Genomic DNA, 21,508 nt, shown 5'->3' on the forward strand with positions numbered 1-21,508 from the left:
TGCTATTTATACTCGCACTAGCTCTCATCAGCTAGCGTGAGTATGGGTAAGAGAGCTGGGAATCACACATGTAGCTCAGTGTAGACATAGCCCATGTGACAGGGAGGTGGTGGGGCCAACAGCAATGGGGCAAGGAGGGAGCAAAGATGACTTGGGAGAAATTGTTTCAGCTATGTTGAGCTAGCAGTGACCTCACCAAGGTGGGCTGGGCTCTCCTGGCTCTGCTGCTGGCTCACTGGGTGCCCGGGAGCATCCTTCTCTTTCCACCGGCTTCCATTTCCCCATCTGTGATCTCCTGGCAGTTGTGAGGCTGCAGTCACTCCTCTTTGAAGTGTTTGACCTGCCCAGTGTGATGGTGGTTATGACAGTCCTATATCAGAGCTAGGTAGTATAATTGTTGTTGTTTTATTGTGCTGCTCAGACCAGTAAAATGGTTGAAAGTGCAAATGCGTGAAGGGGAGGGAGAGAAGCCAAGCGGAGGAGGGACAGCAGGAGCCTCAGCCCCACTGTCCCTGACACACCACACACGGTGACCTCCTGGGTCCTATTTCTTCATGTTGGTTCAACATTAACCCAGGCGGGGCTAGCACTTCTCTTGTCCTGCTCCCTCTTCATTTCCCCTCCAGCTGAGGCATATACCATGAGGCACAGCAGAGTCAGAGTGCTGGGCAGCCTGCTCCTTTTCTGCCTCCAGCACCTCGTGCTGAGCCATGACAGGGGTAAGGGCTCATTGGGTATGGTGGGAAGGCTAGGGCAGGGGTGATGGGAGGCTGAGGAAAACAAATGGGACTGTTCATTCCCAAGCTGCAGCTGGAAGGGGAAGCCTGTATGAAGAGCTGACAGTCCCTGGAGTGGCCAGGGCTTTGTTCCAGCTAGACAGCAAGAGTTAACTTTGCTAAGAAGTGGGGCGAGAGTGCACAGGGCTTCCCTATTGCTGTGTAGGGAGAAGTAGCAATCCCCAGGTTCTGGGGAAAGAGCTGGATGGGGTGGGGAGAGTGGCTGGCTACTACAGTTCAGTGGATTGTGTTGGGTTATTCTGACTGTATATTTCAAAGCCCCCTGTCTTGGAGCATGAATGAACCTGGGGGAGGGAAGGGGTATCTTAATCAGTCCTGCACCTTGTGCTGGCCACATGTGGCATTTCCTGGGCCACAGACTTTCTCTTGGTGACCTGCTTTATTTATGGCGGGGGAGGGGGGCTGTTGTTCTCCACTTTGCCCCTCTGGCTGTCAGAGCAATACATGTAGTACAGGCTAGGCCCTATTTCACTCCCAGGCATATGCAGTATACTGTGTCCCTGTGCCTGGTGCTCCTCCTTTGTTCCCCCCTAGGGCTTCTGCTCCCTCGTTCCTGTCTCTCCATGATGTGGGGCCAGGGTCCCGTCAGACAGGACCTTCTGACTGTCTCTTCTGTCCCACTGCTATGTAGAGGAATGGGAGAAGGCTGAAGCTAGGTTGGAAGTCAGGGTCTCTGAACAGGCAGATGGAAGTGATTTCCAGCATATCCCACTGAGCTGGGGTTGCAAAAAGACCCACACTAAAGTGAGAGAAACAGCTGCCAGTATGTGGCAGTACAAAGACAGTGAGAGCTGATGCTCCAAGCAGACAGGGTTTGGCCCAGCCGAAGGAAATGTACAGGGAAGGGGTGGAGGCCGCAGCTATTGGGGCATCTAGGACTGGTCACAACCGTAGCTCATAGATTGCAGGGAGGTTAATCCTGCACGTGGACTCAGGGTGAACTGGATAGGGCCTGCTGGGCCTCTTTCATCCCCTGTTTTCCACTAGAGGTCAGGCAGTAGGAGAGGCTCGCTGGCTGTGTGTGTTTACTGATTCAGACCCATGAGCAGACATGCAGAGCCTGCAAAGGAAATGGTTCTCTCCAAGCTCTGTGTCGAGTGACTGGTCGGTGTTCTGGTTTGGTAGTTTTCCTTGGGCAGCAGGAAGCCCTTTCCCTGCTCAAGCGCCCGCGACGTGCCAACAAGGGATTCCTGGAAGAGATGCTCAAAGGCAACCTGGAACGGGAGTGTCTAGAGGAGATATGTAGCTATGAGGAGGCCTTTGAAGCCCTCGAGTCCACTGTTCGCACGGTATGTACAGCCACTCCCAGGAAATGTTCCCTCGTGTGTAGTGTGAGGAGAGACCAGATAGTCGAGAATCATAGCTTCTAAAGGGTTCATCAAGGGGCTGTCAAGGTGAGGTGCAGTTTGTTCCCTAAGGAGATCCCAGACCCCCTTCAAGGAATGACTTTGGCTCTACAGCATATTTCCTAAGTGGGGCAGGAACTACCTTTCCCTCCTGAAAGGTCAGAGAGGTTCTGGTGGCAGCACCCTTGCAGTCCTGGGAGCTGTCTTGTCTGACAGAGGGAAAGAGAAAACTCTAGGCAGGTACCTGACAAGCCCCATCCTGATTACTGGGGGGATGCAGCTTGGTGGAGGTAAGAGGTTTGAGGGGAAATTAGGTATATTTTGTTCTATTTGGGAAAAAATAAACATCACAAAGCGTGTAAATCAGTGTGTGCTGGGGACGAGGTGCAAGACAGCTGGGAAAGGTCTGTACAAGGAAACTAAATCTTAGTTGATACAGGGAAGAGCCAAATATTCTAAAAATGAAAAATTAATTTAAAACAGGTAAGAGCGCACAGGAATTAGGCCTAGGTTAAAGTACAATCTGTGCAGAGCCCCAGGGGTTGGAGTTATTAGGTCTGATTGCAGGATGGGGACCTCAAATACAAAAAGGCAAAGATTTTAAAAATCTAACTAACTAAGCAAGTAAGGGTTAATACAAAAGCAAGACTTCCAAACAGCTATAGCCCCCATCCTGCAAACATGGCACATGCTTGTGTCTCAGCACCTGCTGAGCACGTGCATGTCGTGGGGATCTGGGCCTACTTTCAATTTTTAGGCCAGTTAAACTAAGGTTGGTCAATTGTCTTTCATTTGCTTTTAAATTGTGACTAGCAAGGGCATTCAGTGGAACAAAACAGGCCTGAAAATGTCTAGTTATGCCATAGCTAAGAATGGTTTATATATATATTTAAAATAAGTGAAACTGCAGGCTTGCCTACAAGGTGCATTAGTCTACACCTGAAGGGTGTAAATTCTAGTGCAAACTAGCGTGTAACACATTAGCTGGCCCATGATGGTGTGCACTAAAGTTCTCTAGTGCACCTTTGAAACAGGACTATATTAATGTGCATTTAGGGTTACCAACTTTCTGATTGCAGAAAACCGAACATCCTTGCCCTGCCCCCTGTCCCACCCCTTCCTGAGGCCCCACCCCCGCTCACTCCATCCTCCCTACCCTCCGTCACTCGCTGTCCCCCACCCTCACTCGCTTGCTCATTTTCACTGGGCTGGGCAGGGTTTTGGTGTGCGAGATAGGGTGAGGGCTCTGGCTGGGGGTGTGGGCTGGGACAGGGGGATGGGCCAGAAATGAGGGGTTCAGGGTTTGTGTGTGCTCCAGGCTGGGGGTTGAGCTGTGGGGGGGGGTGAGGGTTCCTGCTGGGGGTGCGGGCTCTGGTGTGGGGCCAGAGATGAGGAGTTTGGGATGCAGGAGAAGGTTTGGGGCTGAGGCTAAGGGGTTTGGAGGGCAGGAGGGGGTGCAGGCTCTGGGAGGGAATTGGATGCAGGCAAGGGGTTGGTGTGCAGTAAGGAGTGAGGGATGCAGCCTCCAGGCAGCGCTTATCTCAGGTGGCTCCCAGAAGTGACCAGCATGTCCGGCTCCTAGATGGAGGCATGGCTATGGGGGCTCTGCAGGTGCTGCCCCAGGCCGCAGGTGCTGCCCCTACAGCTCCCATTCGTCATGGTTCCCAGCCAATGGGAGCTACGGAGCAGGCACTTAGGGCGGGGGCAGCGCACAGAGCCCATGTGGCTGCACCTCCACCTCGGAGCTGGAGAGAAATGCCAGCCGCTTCCAGGAGCTGCATGGAGCCAGGGCAGGCAGGGAGCCCGCCTTAGCCACGCTGTGCCGCCGACCGGACTTTTAACGCCCCAGTCAGCTGTGCTGACCGGAGCCACCAGGATCCCTTTTCGACCAGGTGTTTGGGTTGAAAACTGGACATCTGGCAACCCTATGCACACTCTTAGTACACACAAGCAGGGTCCACACAAGCCAGTTAGTTGCAACATGCTAGTGTGCACTGGAATGTATACCCTTCTAGTGAGGACAAACGTACCCTGCAGATAAGTTCTGTACAAGATTGCTACCAATCAGCCCCTCACTCCTTTGCTTATGATGTATCCCTTGCCCCCACGGATACATCATAAGCAAAGGAGTGAGGGGCTGATTGGTAGCAATCTTGTCAATTATTTGTCTTTCCAGTTTAGGAGGTCTTTGCACCAGGGATTGTCCCTTACTATATGTCTAGACAGCACCCAGCACATTTGGGATACTACTGTAATATAAATCATAGAGATAATGCTTGCCACTGGTGCCTGACCTTGCAGGGATGGAAGGAGAGAGGCGTTTGTGGCTGGCTGATGTAAACTTAGGGACCCCAAGCTCAGAATGAAGAGGGAAGGCAGCTGACCACAGGAAAGGCCATTACTGCCAGTGTCCCGTCCCCTGTCCCCACCCCCCCGAATTGCTTTGTCTCCAGTCCCCTACTACTCCCCAAGTGGGGTAGTTCTCAAGGCAGCATTCTGCTTGAAGAGGGTTTGACAGCTGGAAACTGTCGTGCTGCTGAGATAGGTCAGCCAGAAGTGAAATGGGCTCCTTTCAAACAGCCTCCATTTGGGGCAGGGCTGTGATAGGAGAGGTAGCCCCAGAATTTGACAGGAAAGCATGTGACTCAGTGTCACTTTCTCTCTGTTGTGCTCCAGTATCTTTGATCTCAGCAGGGCCAGAGTTTGCTCCCTGTTTGCCAAGAAGGGACATTCTCTTACTGAGACAGTGTCTAGCTTTGGTTTGAATTGCAGAAGTTAAGGCAGGGCTGAGGCTCCATTACTCGGCTCCTAAGTGTTTGCATTTGTTTTGCAGAATGAATTCTGGAGGAAATACAGCGGTAAGTTGGTTCAAGTCCTGCAAATGCTTTGATGTCCCACAGGCTGTACAGCTGTACCCCAGAGAGCTGGCTCCCTTGCTCCATTAGCAGGGCCCACTCCCCAGGGCTCTATCCCCTCATATGTTATGCTGACTTGAGATGCAGTGCTTATTGCAGTCCCTTTGACCTGACAGGTTTCTTGCTCTTGTTTGTTAGTGTGTGAATCCCAGAGGAACCTCAGGACAGTTTTGGATGAGTGTCTGACAGGTAAGAGAGGCTTGGAGACCTCATGAGCTACTGGAGATGGTGAGTTCCTGGAAACCTGCTCCCAGCACAATTTGGGAGGAAATTCTAAAGAAGCAGGGAGGTCATCAGATGGGCAATATTGGGGAGCAACAGCCCTTAGAGGGGGAGGCAGAGCCCCTTAGACTTCCCTGCCATACTGATCCCCCACAAACACTTTTCATTAACATCCTAAAAACCCTGGAGTCCCCCTTGGAATAGCATAGGATAGATGCCCAGCTGCCGTCAGCTCCAGTGAGGAGCCAGTTCCTCACCACTATTCCCAGCTACCTCCAGCTGCAGATCAAGGCACTGAGATACAGAAGTGAAGTCCATCCAGATGATCTGGTGGTAAAATTTGTTTAAGGTGGGTCTCTCCATGTATGTGAGAACCGAAGTCGGGGATTTGTAGGCTGGTACCTATGGACTCAGTGAAAATAGTGCCTCTGATTTCCTTCTGGGTCTGACTTGCCCTCTGTTGGGACTTTGGCAGGAAACTGTGTCGCAGGCAGCGGGCAGAACTATCGGGGGACAGTTTCTGTCACCAAGTCAGGGATTGAATGTCAGTTCTGGACAAGCAAATTCCCTCACAGACCTGAGTAAGTCCATAACCCTCTTCCGCACACACTAAATCCCAGCTCTGGTTGGAGGAGCCAGGTTGTGGGGAAGACCACAACCCTGACTGGAAGGGTTCGCTAGGCTGCTAGCTACCTCATCACTCCTTTCTCATAGGTTTAACACCACCACCCATCCAAATGCCAATCTCACCAAGAATTACTGCAGGAACCCAGACGACAACCCAAATGGCCCCTGGTGCTACACTCGAGACCCAGCAGTGCGACGGGAGGAGTGTGCTGTTCCAGTGTGTGGTGAGCCTCGACACTGGGCCCTGAGATACCCTGCTCCCTGGGAGGGAAGAATTTACTCTAATGCTGATACTAAGGACCTCAAGAAAGGGGAGGGTCTGTGGAGAGCGGGTGTGGGAGGGAGGAGTCCTGTGGGAACGGGTGGAGAAGCTATGGCTTGGAAGGCGAAGGTACACTGAGCTGGAGAGGGCTCCCCATTGCGCTGCCCATTCACCTAGCTTGCTTAGGTCCCTTTGAAGTGCTCAGTCTTTACTGTTCTTTGCTACAGTCAATAATGTTGTGCTCTCTAGAGCCTTCAGCAGCTGCATCACTGCTGCCAGCCTCAGGCATTCGTAAATCAGGAATGAATAAATTGCATTTTTTTGCCTACTTTCTGTTTGTTTGTTTGTTTAAGTAACCTTTATGGCAAAATCATCCCTCCCCAATTTGTGTGTGATCCTCTCAGGTTTCAAATTTCAGCCTTACACACACACACACAAAAATACAGGTCTCACTGCTTGACCTCCGCTTATCCTCTCATCACTGAGGGGGTGGGGAACTGCCATTCTCAATATTGCCAGCCCCAAAGGTTACAAAATCATGTTAGACAGAGACCAAAACAAAACATAGCTTTGGGTTATTTTTAAAAAATTTCTGCCCCCTCCAGTGTGGGGGGTGACAATCGGTGGTACCAATAGTCCCAAATTGATTAAGGTGATTTTTGGCATCCCGCTGCAGGAGCTCTCAGCCTCACATCTGTTCCTGCAACTCCAGGGTTTCCTCGGCCCCCCCTCTTCCATGGCCAGGTGTTGTAGGGAGGGAGAGTGGAGGGGGAAGGAGCAGAGGAATCCCTGCTGTTCCCACTGCTCACAGGAGGGGAGCAGAGCTATCCAGAACTGCTCCCTCCTCCCCTCCTGTGAGACTGGGGGCGGGTCCTGGGGGCGTGTCCCGCTTCCTGCTGCAGCCCTGGCTGGCTGGGCTTCCCCAGGAGGTGGGGCAGGCAGCCAATCAGAGAGAGTTTTACCTCAGGCAGAGCTGAAACATGAGAGGGGTTGGCAGAAGGACTCCAGCCCTGGCCAAAGGCAGGTGATGCATGAAGCATTCTCCAGCCTTGACAGCGCTGTGTCCTTCCCCCTCCCTGTCCCTCCCTCACTTGGCAGGCTTGGCAGCTGCCCCCTCCCCCTTGTGCTCTGCACCCTGCTTTCCCACAGGCTGCTGCACCCCCTAGACAGCCACTTAGTCTCCCCTACACCTCATTAGCTCAGCCCCACTCCCCCGTGTCCTCTCTAGCTCCCTCTAGAGTGGCAGCCATCTTCCTTGAGAGCAGCCTGGCCTCAGTCTCATGGAACATAATGGGATGTGGTAGCCATCTCGCTTGGAGCAGCCTCACGTCCACATGCAGGAGTCTCTCAGGAAATGGCAGCCATTGTGCCAGGCGTTAGCCCTGCTGACAGTAGGCGATGGCAGCCCTCCTAATAGGGGAGCTTTCAAGGCTGAAAGTAGGAATAAGAGCATGTGAATACATTATTTTTTAAATAACCCAAATATAGTGAAGTCAGTAAGTGCCACTGACTCCCTTTTGCCAGGGGAGACTTAGCCACATGTCCCTGTGCTGGTCTCTGCACCTTGGCCAGTTTCTGACCCATGGCAGAGGATTTTACCAGCTGACTCTCCCTTAGCCATCATTTTGCTTACATGCTGAGAGACTAGCACATTAGAGAGGCATCATTTTCCCTTCATGGATGGTGCCCTGGTTGCTCATGCAGGGTAAGAATTGGCTACGCCGAGGGGCAGCTTCTTGGAAGCTAAGATTGACCCTGCTGCTGCTCGCTTAGGTAGCTACACTATCACAGATGTGCCTGCTGTTGTCACAGCAGCTGCCAACACAAGGAGAATGAAAGGAGGGTGAGGCCAAGGTACAGCTGCACAGTATCTCTCCTGGTGTCTGCCTGCTTGCCCAGGAAATTGGAGCCCTGCTCCCCACGGCTTGTCGTCAGGCGAGACCTGTGAGAGGAAGGTTATAGAACTAATAGACGTTGGGGCTGTGAAGAATATTTTGTCTCATTGACTGAGGCAGAAATGTTTTGGGGAGGCCTGTGGTTTGGACGCTGTGAAGGGCTATCTCCCCATGTGCTCAAAGGAGTGGAGGGCAGTGGTAGCTCTAGCTCAGAACTGTAGGTGGTTTCTTGGGTAACCCTCCATAAGCTTGTTAACAAAGATGCCCCTGAGGCCTCCTTGAGACTGCCAGGCTGCTGCATGAGTATAGGACTGCAGAGAGTTGCGTGTGTGTGTGTGAGAGCGAGGGAGCCTGGGCCATCAATATAGAGAGCCTTCCCCTGAAAAGGCAAACACACTGAAGTTCCATTAATACCTGGGAAAAGTGGGATGAAGGTCTGCTTCATTTTACTCTGAGTGAAGCAGCACTTCCAGGTGCCTCACTGGTGAGGAGGGGGCTCCTGGGCTCTGTGGGGTACCCCATGGGATTCAGGATGGGGACTCCCAGACATGGTGGCGTGATGGGACATAGTGAAGTGTTCTGGGGCCTGCTGGAATCTGGGCTGTAGCCAGACACCAGCACTTCCCACTGCAGGGCCATGAGTCTGATAACGGCTGTCTTGCTCCTTATCTTTCAGGTCAGGACAAGACCACAGTTCCATTTATTCCCCGGGACCCTCCACTGGACAAAACACAGCAGCCATGTGAAACGGACAAAGGGCTACATTTTAGTGGGACTCTTTCTGTCACCGTCTCTGGGGCCAAGTGTTTGCCATGGGCCTCAGACAAGGCAAAGGAGCTGTCCCATGGAACTACTTTTCTCCCAGAAGTGAAGCTGGTGGAGAATTATTGCCGGAATCCTGATGGGGATGATGAAGGTGTCTGGTGTTATGTGGATCATCCAAATACAACCTTTGAGTACTGTGACCTGCACTACTGTGGTGAGGCGCGTCAATGGGTATGGGGATCTTGGGCCTGCAGGGTGGGAGAAATTCACAGTAGCCAGGAGGATACAGTACTGTGGTGAGGAATGGTGGGCCTCAGCCTCATGGTAGGCAACGTGTATGGAATTCATGTTTTTACATGAAGTTGTGCAAGTGTGGGTCACATGGTGTATGTGTACACATGTAAGACTATGCCTGAGGCTTGAGAGGCTCTTTATTGACTGACAACCCCAACCCCCCACACCACCTCAAAATCTGCCCCCATATTCCAGCTAACTGGATGCTGCTTATTAGTTCACCTGCTGGCCAGAGGTTGGGAAGGAGAATTGAACCAATAGTCTTCCTTAAAAAAGCAATACTTCCACCAACTCCACTACGTGTGGGAAGGGATGGTGCCACTTCTGAAGTCCTATGTAAAACGCTGGAGCTTTGCCTCTCAACATCTCTGTCTGTCTCTCTCAGCGAGGCCCCTGGATGAGATGGATGACGTAATAGCAGGGCGGACCATTACCCAACAGCACCAAACCTTCTTTGATGTTAAGACTTTTGGTTCAGGTGAAACAGGTGAGCAAAGGACCCAGGAGGCTCAAATATAGCACCAAAAGTGCTGCAGAAGCTGCGGCTCCTTCCTACAATGCATTGCTTCTCAGAAAAACCAGCCTGTTAAATGCCTACTGCTGAAAGCAGAAGTGGATGTTAAAACTACTTTAGGTTCTGTCTAAAAAGCTCATCCAAAGCTAGCCTCCAGTTGTGAAGGAGCTTCCAGCCCTTACAGTCCCAGCTTTCCCCAGCAGGAGGTGCCATAGGGAGATCCCTGCTACTTCAGCCCTGGTTCAGAGCAAGAAGTGCTGTAGGAGAAGGTGCAAGACTGCTGGCTTTGGGAGATCTTCCAGTCCCAGCCTCTCCCAGCAAAGAGCACAATAAAGAATGAGTAGGGTTACCACCTTTTGAAATGCAAAAAACCCAGCACTTCCCCCCCCACCTCAAAGCAAGCCTGCCACAACCCCAGCCACAAAGCAATTCCGCAACCCCCGCCTTCAACAGCCGCTTATAGTATGTAGAGAGAGAACATCATCGATAACAAATGGGAGTTTGTTTTATCAGCACATTTTGCCAGTCAGCCTTTAGTCTGTTTCGTTTAGCCGGTTATCATTGAATGTGCAGTTTCTGATGTGAGCTTTCTTCTTATTATCATTATTTGGGGGTGGGGAAGAGGGGAGTAGTAGGATCACTCACACCATCGCCCTGATCTTCCATTATTTAATATACCTTGCACGTCTCCTCACTCCTGCATGACTCAAACCCTCTCTCTCACACGTGCAGTGTGCTTGCATGTTGGGGGGCAGGCAGTGGTTATATTTTCAACACTTTTGATCTGTTATTGCTTAAACTGTGGAAGTGGGAACACTGCAGCATTGTTAGCTGGACACACAAACTTTTAACATTAGATATCCCAGTGTATTGTGGTGATAATCTAAATCTTTAGACCCATATGGAAGAAACCAGGCAGATTACATTTATTTTTCTGGTACCTGGCAAATTCATAAAAAAAACAGCCAGGCCAGTCAAATACCAGCCAGGTGGTAACTCTAAAAATGAGGCAAGAACAATGGCTGAGCATGCAGCTACCAATTACTCCCAGTCAAGCATATTGTCTGTAGAGCAGGTCCCCTGCATTGCAAATCAGGTAGAGTAACAGAGACAGGCTGCCTGGTTTTTCAGATTGTGGCATCCGTCCCCTGTTTGAGAAGAAAAAGATTTCTGATAAGAGTGAGCAGGAGCTGTTGGACTCCTACATTGGGGGCCGGATTGTAAAGGGGGAAAATGCAGAAGTTGGAAGTGCCCCCTGGTAAGTACTGTTGCTGCAGTTTCTTTAGTCTTTCCTTTTAGACCAGGGGAAATCAGAAGTCTCGTCGGCTGGCATGGAGTATTCACCCAGCACCATCTCTACTCATAGCCCCTTCTGGGGGCTGACTTGACAGTACTTACTACAGCTGGACAGAGACTCCCTCTCTCCTTTTGGAGCCAAGTGCATGGTTGCCATGGAAAGGGAAGCACTCTGCAGGCTTTGTGTTACACCCTTATCCTACTTGTTCCAGTTCTGCAGGCACATGTCTCTGTTGGTGGCCATGGCAGGGATTGGAAGGCTAATTTAGATGGGGAAAGTGGCAGGGGAAAAGTACCCTTCAGATAGGACTGCAAGGAGAATACTCATCCTCAGTTCCAGCTCCCAGGGTCCTAAGGACTAGACCTGACTCATGCCAGAGGAGTGCTGTCATGGTCTCCTGGGGCAGTGAAGGCAGCTTTCCCTGGTCACGCCGAACTGCTGTCCCTGCAAGGCATGTAAGAACACGCAGCCAGCTGAGCCAGTGCCCTGGGTAACTCTCTCACCCTCTCTTCCCATCCCAGGCAGGTGATGCTTTTCCGGAAGAGTCCACAGGAGTTGGTGTGTGGTGCCAGCCTCATCAGCGACCGCTGGATCCTTACTGCTGCCCACTGCCTCTTTTACCCACCCTGGGACAAGAACTTCACCACAGATGACATCTTGGTGCGGATTGGGAAGCACGAGAGAACAAAGTAAGAACTTGAATGGGGGAGGGAAGGGAAGCAGATGGGAGTCTCCCACGAATGCAATGGGAGAATAAAGCTGGGGTCTAGAAAGGATGTCATCTGGCCTTATGGGAACCCCCATGGTGAACCAGACTGTCATGTGGGTTCCCATGGAGATGCTACTCACTGAGGCTCTACTGATCCCAGAGTCTAAAGTGAAAGGGAGGGCAGTTTGCACCCCTCCCATGGCCATTCTTCCTTGTGAGAGGGATGGTGCTGCAAGCCAGCCAGAGGGCCAGCAGCCCCCAGAGCTCACAGCTGCTGCTGCACAGTCACTTCTCTCCCTCTGTTGGAATCATTTCAGGTACGAGCGGCACATAGAAAAAATCTCCATGCTGGATAAAATCATCATCCATCCCAAGTACAACTGGAGAGAGAACCTGGACCGAGACATTGCACTGATACTCCTGAAGAAACCCATAGCCTTCAGCGACCGCATCCACCCTGTCTGCCTGCCCACCAGGGAGCTGGTGCAGAGGTGAGGAGGCTGGAGGGTGAAAGCAACCCCAGAGAGAAGGGCTGAAAATGTCTCCTTTGGGTCTACATGAAGGATCAGGAAAGCCCTGGCAAAAAGCAGGATGCATCTTTTGTGCTGGTTTGCAATAGGGGAGCCAGTTGGTGAGGTGCCCCTCCAGAGTCTGGGCAGTGCTAGGCTATAGGGGTGGCATGTACTATTTCCATGTGTTTTAACCTTGCTTCTTCCCCCAGTCTGATGCTGACAGGATTCAAAGGGCGGGTATCTGGATGGGGTAATCTGTATGAGACCTGGGGCTCTGGCACAGTCGCCCTGCCTTCAGTTCTGCAACAGGTGAACCTCCCCATAGTCAACCAGGCTACCTGCAAGGCATCCACTAATATCAGACTCACTGACAACATGTTCTGTGCAGGTAAGTGCTGCTGGGTGTGCAGAGCTAACTGCTACACATGGGGACAGTGATGGATGGGTCAGGGGCAAAGTTGCTCTTGGTACCATGTGCCATAATGCAAGGGCTCACTTAGCTTAATTACTGCCCAGTAAACTTCTATCTGTCCTGAAGAAATAGTATGCCCAGGGCATGAATGAACCTCTGGACTTCCCAGCCTATGTAGGGGGTGAAGAACTTAGGGCCATGAATAAGGCTCTTGGGCATCAGCTGGTTGTGAGAAATGAGATAGAATGGGGCTTGGAATTCTCCCCTCGCTCCTGTAAACATACATAATTAGCAGAGTTCAGCATTAGGGGATTTTGAGGGCTTGGCTGTAGTATTGGTCAACACCTAGGATACTGAATGTGAGGGAGTGACTGTCAGAGCCAGCTTACGCTACAGTACTGTTTTACATGGTGCTTCATTCAATTTGCATTGCTGAAAACCTTAGCGTTAAATAACACCAGCAGCATGTCCCGGCTCTGACGCAGAAGTGTGGCCAGGTAGTCTGCCCTGTCTGCAGGTAGCGCCCCTACAGCTCCCATTGGCCATGGTTCCTGGTTGCCCTAGACCCCATTCCCCAATGGGAGCTTGAGGGCTGGAAGGCCATATTTTGCCCACCCTGCTATAGGAAGAAATCAGGTGAGAAAAGCAAAAGCATCTTTATTCCCCCTAAAAGTACAGCAATGCTAGGGATGATCTTAAATAAGGGCAACTGGATCCTGTACTAAATAGGGGAGGGGGTTAAATGTATGTGAGAAGACTGACTGGATTCTGCTTGAAGGAGGGACCTACAATATCCCAGACCAAAGCTGTGAAGAAGGGGAATCACAGTAGATGGAAGTCTGGGACACTGTACTAACCCAGGGGAGAGGAGATGGAATTAAGGCAGCATGAGAAAGATAATGGAGGGAAACAGAAGGTGGGGGTGGCTATAAGGAAGCACCTTTATTTGAGCTTTTCATTATAAAGACATTAAATCAAGTAAACCTGTCGCTTTATGACAACACACACAGTTCAGTGAGGGGGTGTTTGGAAGGGCCCTACGGTTAGTACCTTTCCCAGACTTAGCATCAGTGTAACATTAAAGATACAAATGAAGAAGAGAACAGCCCTTTTCCTCTTATCAGATACCCTTTGCCTTTTCTCCTGTAGGGTACAGTCCTGAAGATGCCAAGAGAGGGGATGCTTGTGAGGGGGACAGTGGGGGCCCTTTTGTCATGAAGGTATGTGCAATAAGCACCAGAGCAGTGCCTTTGCTCAGGGGAGACTTTGGGAGGTCACAGCACAAGCCTTATAATGTTAAGAGGGCTGAAGTGACAGTGGGGAGGTACTTCTCTCAAATGGCTGCAGCTACAGTTAAACAGCAGATCCATTTCTGGTTTTGAACAACTGAAGAGAGAAATCCTGAAATAATCAGGCCACATTCTATATTGATCTAGCTTTACCAGTAGGCTCAATGCATAAAGAGTTTAAGGGAGTGACAGCTGGATACACACCTGATGTAAGCTTGCCTGAGCATATCAACAGGTGATTGTTAGTGCTCCCATAGAACTAGGCTACAGCTATCACTGTTGAACCTCTACCTAGGGCAGCTGGAGGCCTAAGATGTCTAGGGCACAAAAATCTTACCCCTAGTAGCACTGTGTGTAGAGCACTAATTTATTTTCCTCTCTGTCAGAGCCCAACAGATAACCGCTGGTATCAGGTGGGGATTGTCTCATGGGGAGAAGGCTGTGATCGTGATGATAAATACGGATTTTATACACATGTATTCCGCTTGAAGAAATGGATGCTAAAAACCATCAACAAATATGGGCAATAAAGAAAGCATCTGTCACATCTCAACTCTTACAGCTGCTTTAATTTGTAGCAATATGAACACTAAGGAACCTGAAGTAAAATGGCTAGAAGCATTCTCTGGCAACATTGCCAATAAAATGGTTATAGCAAGGATTGTGCTTGCTTTGTATATTGGCAGTGGTAAGATCAGGACTTGGTTCCAACTAACTCTTATCTATGTAATTTGTGCCCCTAGCACCAGAGCATTAAGTAGTACATGGTAAGCTGACTTGTTCAAAACACATCAAGATTTGGCCCTAGCCCTGGAGATAAGCAAGTCACATCACCTCTCAAACTGGGATAATGCCTCAAGGTACAAACCAAGAAACTTGATTATGTGCTCCTTGTCACTTGTAGAGCATCAGCACCTAAACTGAGCCTATAGAAAAGGAAACACTAAACTGCTACGGGGGGGGGGGGAGCAGTTAAAATGCTACAAAAACACCTCCCCCTCAGCAAGAGGAAGGCAAGGGGCAGCTGTCCACCTACAACCCTGTCCCTGCAAGGAAAGGGTATTTTATGAGTGGAAGACAGGGGAAGCCCCCTAAACAAATACTCACAAGTGTTCATCTTTGAATAAACGTTTTGCTAGTTAGGTGGCTGGGGCTCTTGGCTAGAGAAACTATCTGCTTTAGAAATTTTGCACCCCACTACTCCAAAATGGCCTGTTCTCTTCACTGACTGACCATCCTGAGTTGACAATGTAAATAGTTGGTTGTGCTGCAAGGGAAAGACTGCATATTTGAAAAGGGATTAGGTGGTAGGTTAAGAAAAAGGTTAGTTTTTCTGAACTGCTGGGATGTAATTAAACCCATCAGAACAATGATAGTGCTGACAACTATCACATTAGTATGCTAGTCTCCTGCTCCCCCACTAGGTAATCGAAAAGTCATTCCTAGAGCAGTATAGATGGCTGAGAGCAGCACCATATGGAATAAGGGAACACTGTAAAATGGTCAAGTTCCACAAAAAACTTAGAGGGTTATCAGGTGCTTGTTTTATATATTTAATGGCCTCTGATACAAGAGTCTAGAGTAATTGTCCTGACTATGAAAACAGTTGTCAATTCTAATGTACTTAGTCTAACAGTAGGAAAATGAGGAAAAAATAGACTAGTTTCATGTCTGGTATAGTCACTTTAAAGGCTGACTTGTTACACACTTGTTTTCAAAACAAAATTTAACTAATAGGATGGAAATATTTGCAATAGGCTGATGTGTGTTTTTTAATTAAACAGTCTAAATTTTACCTATCAAGTAATTCCTGGGCCAACCATACACCATTAGACAAGAATAAGCTATACTGCAGAAGCAACGTTGGGCAAAAACCTTAGGTAATACTGGTTTCTACCACTGATACTTAATTGCTTCTGAACTTCCAAAGTAACTTGAAATGTTAAGTTAGTGTTGTACAAGTTTACAGGCATTCCTTTTACTTCACTCACTACTGCACCAATTAGCAATTACAAACAAAGGATGCAGCATTTTACAACATATAGTAATGTAACAGCGGAACTCAGTCAGCTACTTCCAGAAACTTTGTGCAAAAGGCAAACCATAACCCAGAAAGTAACTGGCAATTTATCATTGCAACAGAGCACTGATTGAGTGATAACAGCAGTGGCTCCCATGCCAGCAAACACAAACTATCCAGCTAGACCCTTGTCAACACATAGCCCCAGCTGCAGGTTGTCTGAGGACTCTGTCATAGCTCTATTCCACTGAAAAGGGTATGAGGCCACCCTATGCCTAGAATTGTTTTCAGAAGAACTGGACAAAAAGCCTGGCAGGAATAGAATAGGGGTGGGAAATGACTGACACCAGCTGGCCACTTACATAAGATGGGGATTCCTTCCATACTACACAGACTCACTACAGGCACCATGTAGCAGATTACTGCCTCACTAGAACTCCAGCCCTATCATTTCTGTAGGAGAGAATTGCAGAAGCTGCAGCACAGAAGGTAATGATTTAAACTATATTCTTCAGAGATGCCTTAAAATTCAGCCAAGATTAGTTCAGTGCCAGCCCTGGGGTAGGAACTGCTGGCTTAGAGAATAGATCATGAAGCAGCAGCTTTTCAGGGAGCAGTGATGAACCTAGAAGCAGGAATATACTACAGAAACCCTCCGTGCCATGAGTATCACAGGATACAGCTCCAAAACATGTATGCAAGTCATATTCCATAACAAGTTTGCTGAAGACAACTATTACATTAAATAGTAAGCAGGCAATGCAACATGGGTCTCAATTTTACGCCCAAGGATTTTTTTTGGAAAGTAGTAGCCAGAGGAAATGTCCCCCTACTAATCACAACCAATAGCAACCATCTTCAAAAACTAGTATTACCACAGGACGTGCAGACATTTTGATTTTACCGTGTCATCACCCTAAGCAGATTCTCATAATTGCAATGGTGGTTCTGTAGGCTGGGATCCACTTGGATTTGCACAGCTACCTGAGGAAAAAATCACATGAACTTTGACTCCTAGCTAAGAGTATTTTGAACTTGGGATGCCGCTTACCTATTCTGTAAGACCATTTCTATCCCTCAGTAACCTCTCTTGAAGGGGGCAAATGTATCACTGCACTTCTTCACAATGGGGACTAGGCTTGCTCTTGGTACTGACTTCACAGGGGCCTGTAAATTGAAGTTGCTAGACATTTGTTAGTCTAAGTCAATTCCTTTCTGCTTCCTCAATGTTCTTAGGAAGAAGTTGAAAGGCAGCCATATTAACAGCAACAATACTGCTGGTAGAAATAAAAGGCTGAAAAGTCCAGGGTTCCCTTCCATGAATAGTAACAGCAGCAGCTCAGGGCAGTCCATTGCTCTATTCAGCTCAGCAATACCCATTCACTAGCATCCAAGAATACACAGTGGCTACTGTTTCCATGGACAGTCACTGCTGCTCCTACAGGGACTGGTATAATTAATGCAAACTTTATTTACAAAAGACACTTAAATTAGTTACTCCATGCCATGCGTCCATACAGAAATCAACAGTTCAAGGATTACATGGAGAAGAATTCACAAAATTAAAAGTGAAACCACTAAAGAGCTTCTAAGAGTTAAGAGCTAGGAAAAGATCTTAAGACAATTTTACAAATAAAAAACCAAGTTATGAGAAGCTAGTCTGAGCAGGAGGACAGCTGTTTACAGGTCTGTACACTACACCTAATACACAGACAATCTTCTATTGTCAAGAGATGCTCACTGAGAAGCAGAGTATGTACAAATACTTGTGCCACAATGACTCAGATCATCCCCCAAAATCCACTGTATTATACATAAACCAGTTTGTATACACTAGGCCTAAATGAGGCCCCTTTAACTATGAAGACTTCTAGTTTAGTAAACTAAAGCTGAAGACAGCTAAGCAGCGGCCATGCTCGTGCGCACGCTCTGTCTCAAACAGCTTCATTTGCGACTGCTTTTTATTCTCTCCAGTCTTTTTTTCAAGTCATCAATATTGGCTGCTGTGGAAGAGGAGGAAGAGGTGGTGGTTCCAATGCCAGAGGAGTGAGTCTGATTGGAGTCCAGGTCCAAATGCTGGTAGTGCTCCCGTGACTCACGGAGCTGAGAGAGCTTACTGTGCAGCATATCCGTGGAGGATGCAACTGTAGGGGTGGCTGGTTTGGAGAGCAGTGAAGTCAATGGTGGTCTGTCTTCCTGCTATAGGGTGGGGAAAAGGAGAGGTTATTTAAGACAGTGGAAGGTAAAAGCTGTGCAAGAAATCCACACCATAATGGATGGCTCCTCATGCTCATGGGGAACATGCTGAACAAAGGAAGAAAAGGAGCAGTCCAACATTAGTACAGTGTATACATTCCAACTCCTCCATTTCCAGGACAGGTATGTAAGTTATTGCCACAGTGCATTAGCTACTTGGAACCAGGTGGTCTCTATTTTCGGTTAGTGGTGACCAGAGTGAATTGTATGCTTCTCATGATCACTTGCATTAAGCACAAGTTTTCTGAATTACCTGTATGTGTGACAAGTTTTCCACATTGCTTGGGCTTACCTACCTTAGAGCCTAAATCTTTGCTTACTCACACTCGTCACATTTGGTTATCGCTCTCTGCTTCTCATCTCAATTAACTAAAGGAGCCAAAGGTCTGCACTATTGAGTACTACTTAGGATCTAAAGCAAAGCCCATCCTCACACACCAGCTCTCATTCTCTTTAGAGAAAACAACAATCAATTCCCATTTCATTGGGAAGGCCCACTGCGAACCTGCTGGACTCCCACTGTTTTTAAACTCTCAGTGTAGACAGAGGCTGCTCCCAGGTATGGCATCATGAGGACAGAGTGAGGAATTCTGAAGTAACTGAGTAGAAAGAAAAAACTTGGAATTGCCTGACAGGATTCTTCTGCCATCAGATGCTTCAGAGTCAAGTCACTGCTCTTCTGGGCATCTGCAGCTTCAAAAGTCAGTGACAGAGTTGAGTTTACATCAGCACCACATGCCATTTTGCACTCAGCAGTAAACTGATGTGCATGTCCTATTTTAAAAGGTCAGGGTAGTGTTCTACCTATATCTATACCACCTAAGCCTTGCAGCTATTCCTGGAGTCACCAGTATGTCTAAAATGGCTGGCAGTAACCATCTTTCAATGAGTAACTAAGATTCCCAAACAGAAAGCACTGGATGTATTGAAGGTTTGATCCATTCCACAGGTTCCAATGTAACATACTGAGCACATTCAGCATTATTGCGGTCTCAAAATCCCATGTGCCCCGGCCACACAGCCCTCCATTCATGCTTTTAGTTGTTGTAGAGTGGGAGGGTACAGAAGTTTAGAAAACACAGTCATGTGACCCAGGAGTATAGCTTAATATAGGTATTACCTTTTAGAGGCCAGTAACTAAAGGTAAGTCATTTAGCCTTTCCCAGAAACTATCAGTTAACTACCTGGCAAGAGAAGATACAACTCTGGAGTCTAGCAGCTAGTGGTGTCTACATCAGTGCAGCAGAGAAAAGGAAGTTGAAGCACTAAGAGTTTACTCAGCCAGGTAACAGCTTTAAAGCCATTTACACCAGGAAAGATGACATGCAGAAGAACTCACTGGGATCAGAGTCTGGGCACTGTACAGCAGATCTCCAAATGAGTGGCCTCAGCCTAAGTGGGCCACTTCCCTTGTGGAATTTATAGGGGGTCTTTAGAAGTACAATACCTTTGCATTGTCAAGGCCACAACGCTGCCTGAGGATTTTTAGCCTTTCCAGGTAGACTGAAGGCCCCACCTCCTCCCCATTTGTGTTTCCTATGGATGAAGACACTGTGTTGGTGGAAGTGGGGAGACACGTTACCTCCGTCTGAGGAGAAATTCCTAGGAAAGGGAAAAAGAACACGTTTAAGCCTCTTAGCCTCATGTAGTATCCAACAGAACAATCTAGATCTTGAGACTACATTGACCCACACTGTGCTCTTGGAAATCCCATTAATCAATTATATTTACAGGTAGGGCAATGGGTTTGAGAGGGTTGACAATGATTAGCCCATTTCTTGAAAGAAGTCAAGCCACCATAAGCGAGCAGCAAAGCAGCCCCAAAAGCCAACATGTTCTGGCCATTAATTGGAACAACTGAAGAGGCTATTGTGGGTCATGAGTAGCCATTAAAACCAAATGGTAAATTGACATTACATGAGGGAAAGGCTTTTAAGTTTATCCTTTGCCCTTCAGTGCAGCAAGCTGAGTTAGAGGAACACAGAGGACTGAGGTATTCCTCTATTGACCTAAACCCACCCAGGGTTCTTGTGCAGGAAACTTAAGGGCACTGCTTCTCCCAATTCCTCTTCATGTAATTGAGAGTGGTGAAAGAGCCTCCAAAGATCCCCTTTCCCTCTAGTCTCCACATATCAGACAGGCTTTATCAAATTAATGAAAAGAGCTCTCTCTCTTCATGGAATGGAGAAACTAAGAAGAGAGACTGAGGCAGAAAGTTGCCTTGGATCTTTAAAGTTGAGGGAGAGACAGACAGATAGACACTCTCCACCCACAGGAAATAACTGAGTCCTGATATATTTCTTTTAGTCTTTAAATGAAGCAAAGCAATATGATTAATGCAGTTTGGAAGGCTACATTGCTGAGGTGCTAGCTAGCACTTCATCTTTTGACTGTGCAGATTTTTCAAAGTGGGGACAGAAGTTAGTTCTGCATTACCAGCAGCATTTAGGAGGTTCTGAGAGACTCAGTCACTCCTACTGCCAAATTACTTTGGGGGAAGGGGGAGTTAAGGGGAAAGACTTCAATGGGCACAGTGTTGGATCTTCTAGGAGCAGAAGGACAAGCATAGTATGTGTCCTTTACTATAAATAGCTATTCTACTGCTATGTTTCATGATTTCCTAATGGGATCTGTAGTTTTATTATATTGCATTTTCTTAATTACTGGAGTGTGCTTACGGACAAATTTCCGAGTTCTGTTCTACTGAAACACTTCACTGAGCAAGTTGAGACATCTGAAATTCAGAATTTATGGGAACAAGGATCTAGTAAACAAGATAGCCTGTTAAGCAGGCCTCTGTGTTGACAGATCTGAATGGAGAACTGTGACTATCCCCTGGCTTCCTGGGACATTTACAGGGTGACTTAACAGCTTACCTGATATAGACTGCTCCTATTAAGGGTTGCCAGACTATTCCTAGCCAAGACTGGGGACATTAGAAGAAAAGCTATATCTTATGTCTGCTGTGTTGATGTGAAATCTACGAAGTTTATGCCTTGCTTCAATCTGACAGTTTCATGCAAAGATTCTATGACACTATTTTAGAGGTCCTAAAATAAGGAGAGAGAGAATTTTGCAGCTGCCACTCTGATGTCCTGATAGTATGCTTCACCAAGGAAGCCTAGCTTAGGATAAGGAGAACTTCAGAGTAAGTTACTGCAACAAGAATTGCTTGCTTGCCAGGCCTTCAACATAGGACTCCAATGCACTGCACCCCATTAGACAGAGTAAAAGTTCTTTAATTTTCTTTTAGAGGGGCACTTCTCTAACCATGACCAGAATGATGTGCCCTGAAGTCCTTTCAAATCTTTACCTCTATCTCTTCCCACCTAGTTCGGTAAGGTAACCACAGCACATTCCCTGTGAGTGGCAAAGC

The 21,508-nt window shown here is 48.1% G+C and overlaps 2 protein-coding genes across 12 annotated transcripts in view; one reads left to right on the top strand and one right to left on the bottom strand.

Moving 5' to 3' along the window:
- Window positions 1–586: 586 nt before the first annotated feature.
- F2 (coagulation factor II, thrombin) lies at window positions 587–14,517 on the top strand. 3 transcript variants are annotated; one of them, XM_073348210.1, is made up of 14 exons: window positions 588–719; window positions 1,923–2,086; window positions 4,977–5,001; window positions 5,197–5,247; window positions 5,756–5,861; window positions 5,995–6,131; window positions 8,741–9,043; window positions 9,509–9,610; window positions 10,769–10,895; window positions 11,456–11,623; window positions 11,961–12,134; window positions 12,365–12,543; window positions 13,717–13,787; window positions 14,243–14,517. In XM_073348210.1, exons 1-14 carry the CDS (start codon window positions 641–643, stop codon window positions 14,384–14,386), a joined length of 1,830 nt encoding a protein of 609 aa, XP_073204311.1. In that variant the 5' UTR covers window positions 588–640; the 3' UTR covers window positions 14,387–14,517. The 3 variants fall into 3 exon arrangements, with proteins under 3 accessions (XP_073204310.1, XP_073204311.1, XP_073204312.1); XM_073348209.1 differs by lacking the exon at window positions 14,243–14,517 and having other exon boundaries at window positions 587–719; window positions 13,717–14,221; XM_073348211.1 differs by lacking the exon at window positions 13,717–13,787 and having other exon boundaries at window positions 14,243–14,403.
- A 2,772-nt stretch (window positions 14,518–17,289) lies between these two features.
- CKAP5 (cytoskeleton associated protein 5) overlaps window positions 17,290–21,508 on the bottom strand; it is a 100,042-nt gene continuing 95,823 nt past the window's right edge. For 8 of the 9 annotated variants that reach the window (XM_073348198.1, XM_073348196.1, XM_073348197.1 and 5 more), the window contains 2 exons: window positions 19,580–19,734; window positions 17,290–18,075 (listed from right to left, as the gene is read on the bottom strand). In XM_073348198.1, the coding sequence (XP_073204299.1) occupies window positions 17,821–18,075; window positions 19,580–19,734 (410 nt within the window). In that variant the 3' untranslated portion in view covers window positions 17,290–17,820. Of the gene's footprint in view, window positions 18,076–19,579; window positions 19,735–21,008; window positions 21,183–21,508 lie in introns of those variants that run through there. The other variant, XR_012159412.1, reaches the window with a different exon arrangement.

The sequence above is a fragment of the Lepidochelys kempii genome, chromosome 6 (genome assembly GCF_965140265.1).
Source record: "Lepidochelys kempii isolate rLepKem1 chromosome 6, rLepKem1.hap2, whole genome shotgun sequence".
Classification (NCBI taxonomy): Eukaryota; Metazoa; Chordata; order Testudines; family Cheloniidae; genus Lepidochelys; species Lepidochelys kempii.

Excerpts from the sequence above, each read along its gene's own strand:
- F2 (XM_073348209.1), top strand. The coding sequence starts at position 641 with ATGAGGCACAGCAGAGTCAGAGTGCTGGGCAGCCTGCTCCTTTTCTGC. Across the intron at positions 6,132-8,740 it reads GTGTGCTGTTCCAGTGTGTG|GTCAGGACAAGACCACAGTT; the intron begins GTGAGCCTCGAC and ends CTTATCTTTCAG. Across the intron at positions 9,611-10,768 it reads TTTTGGTTCAGGTGAAACAG|ATTGTGGCATCCGTCCCCTG; the intron begins GTGAGCAAAGGA and ends CTGGTTTTTCAG.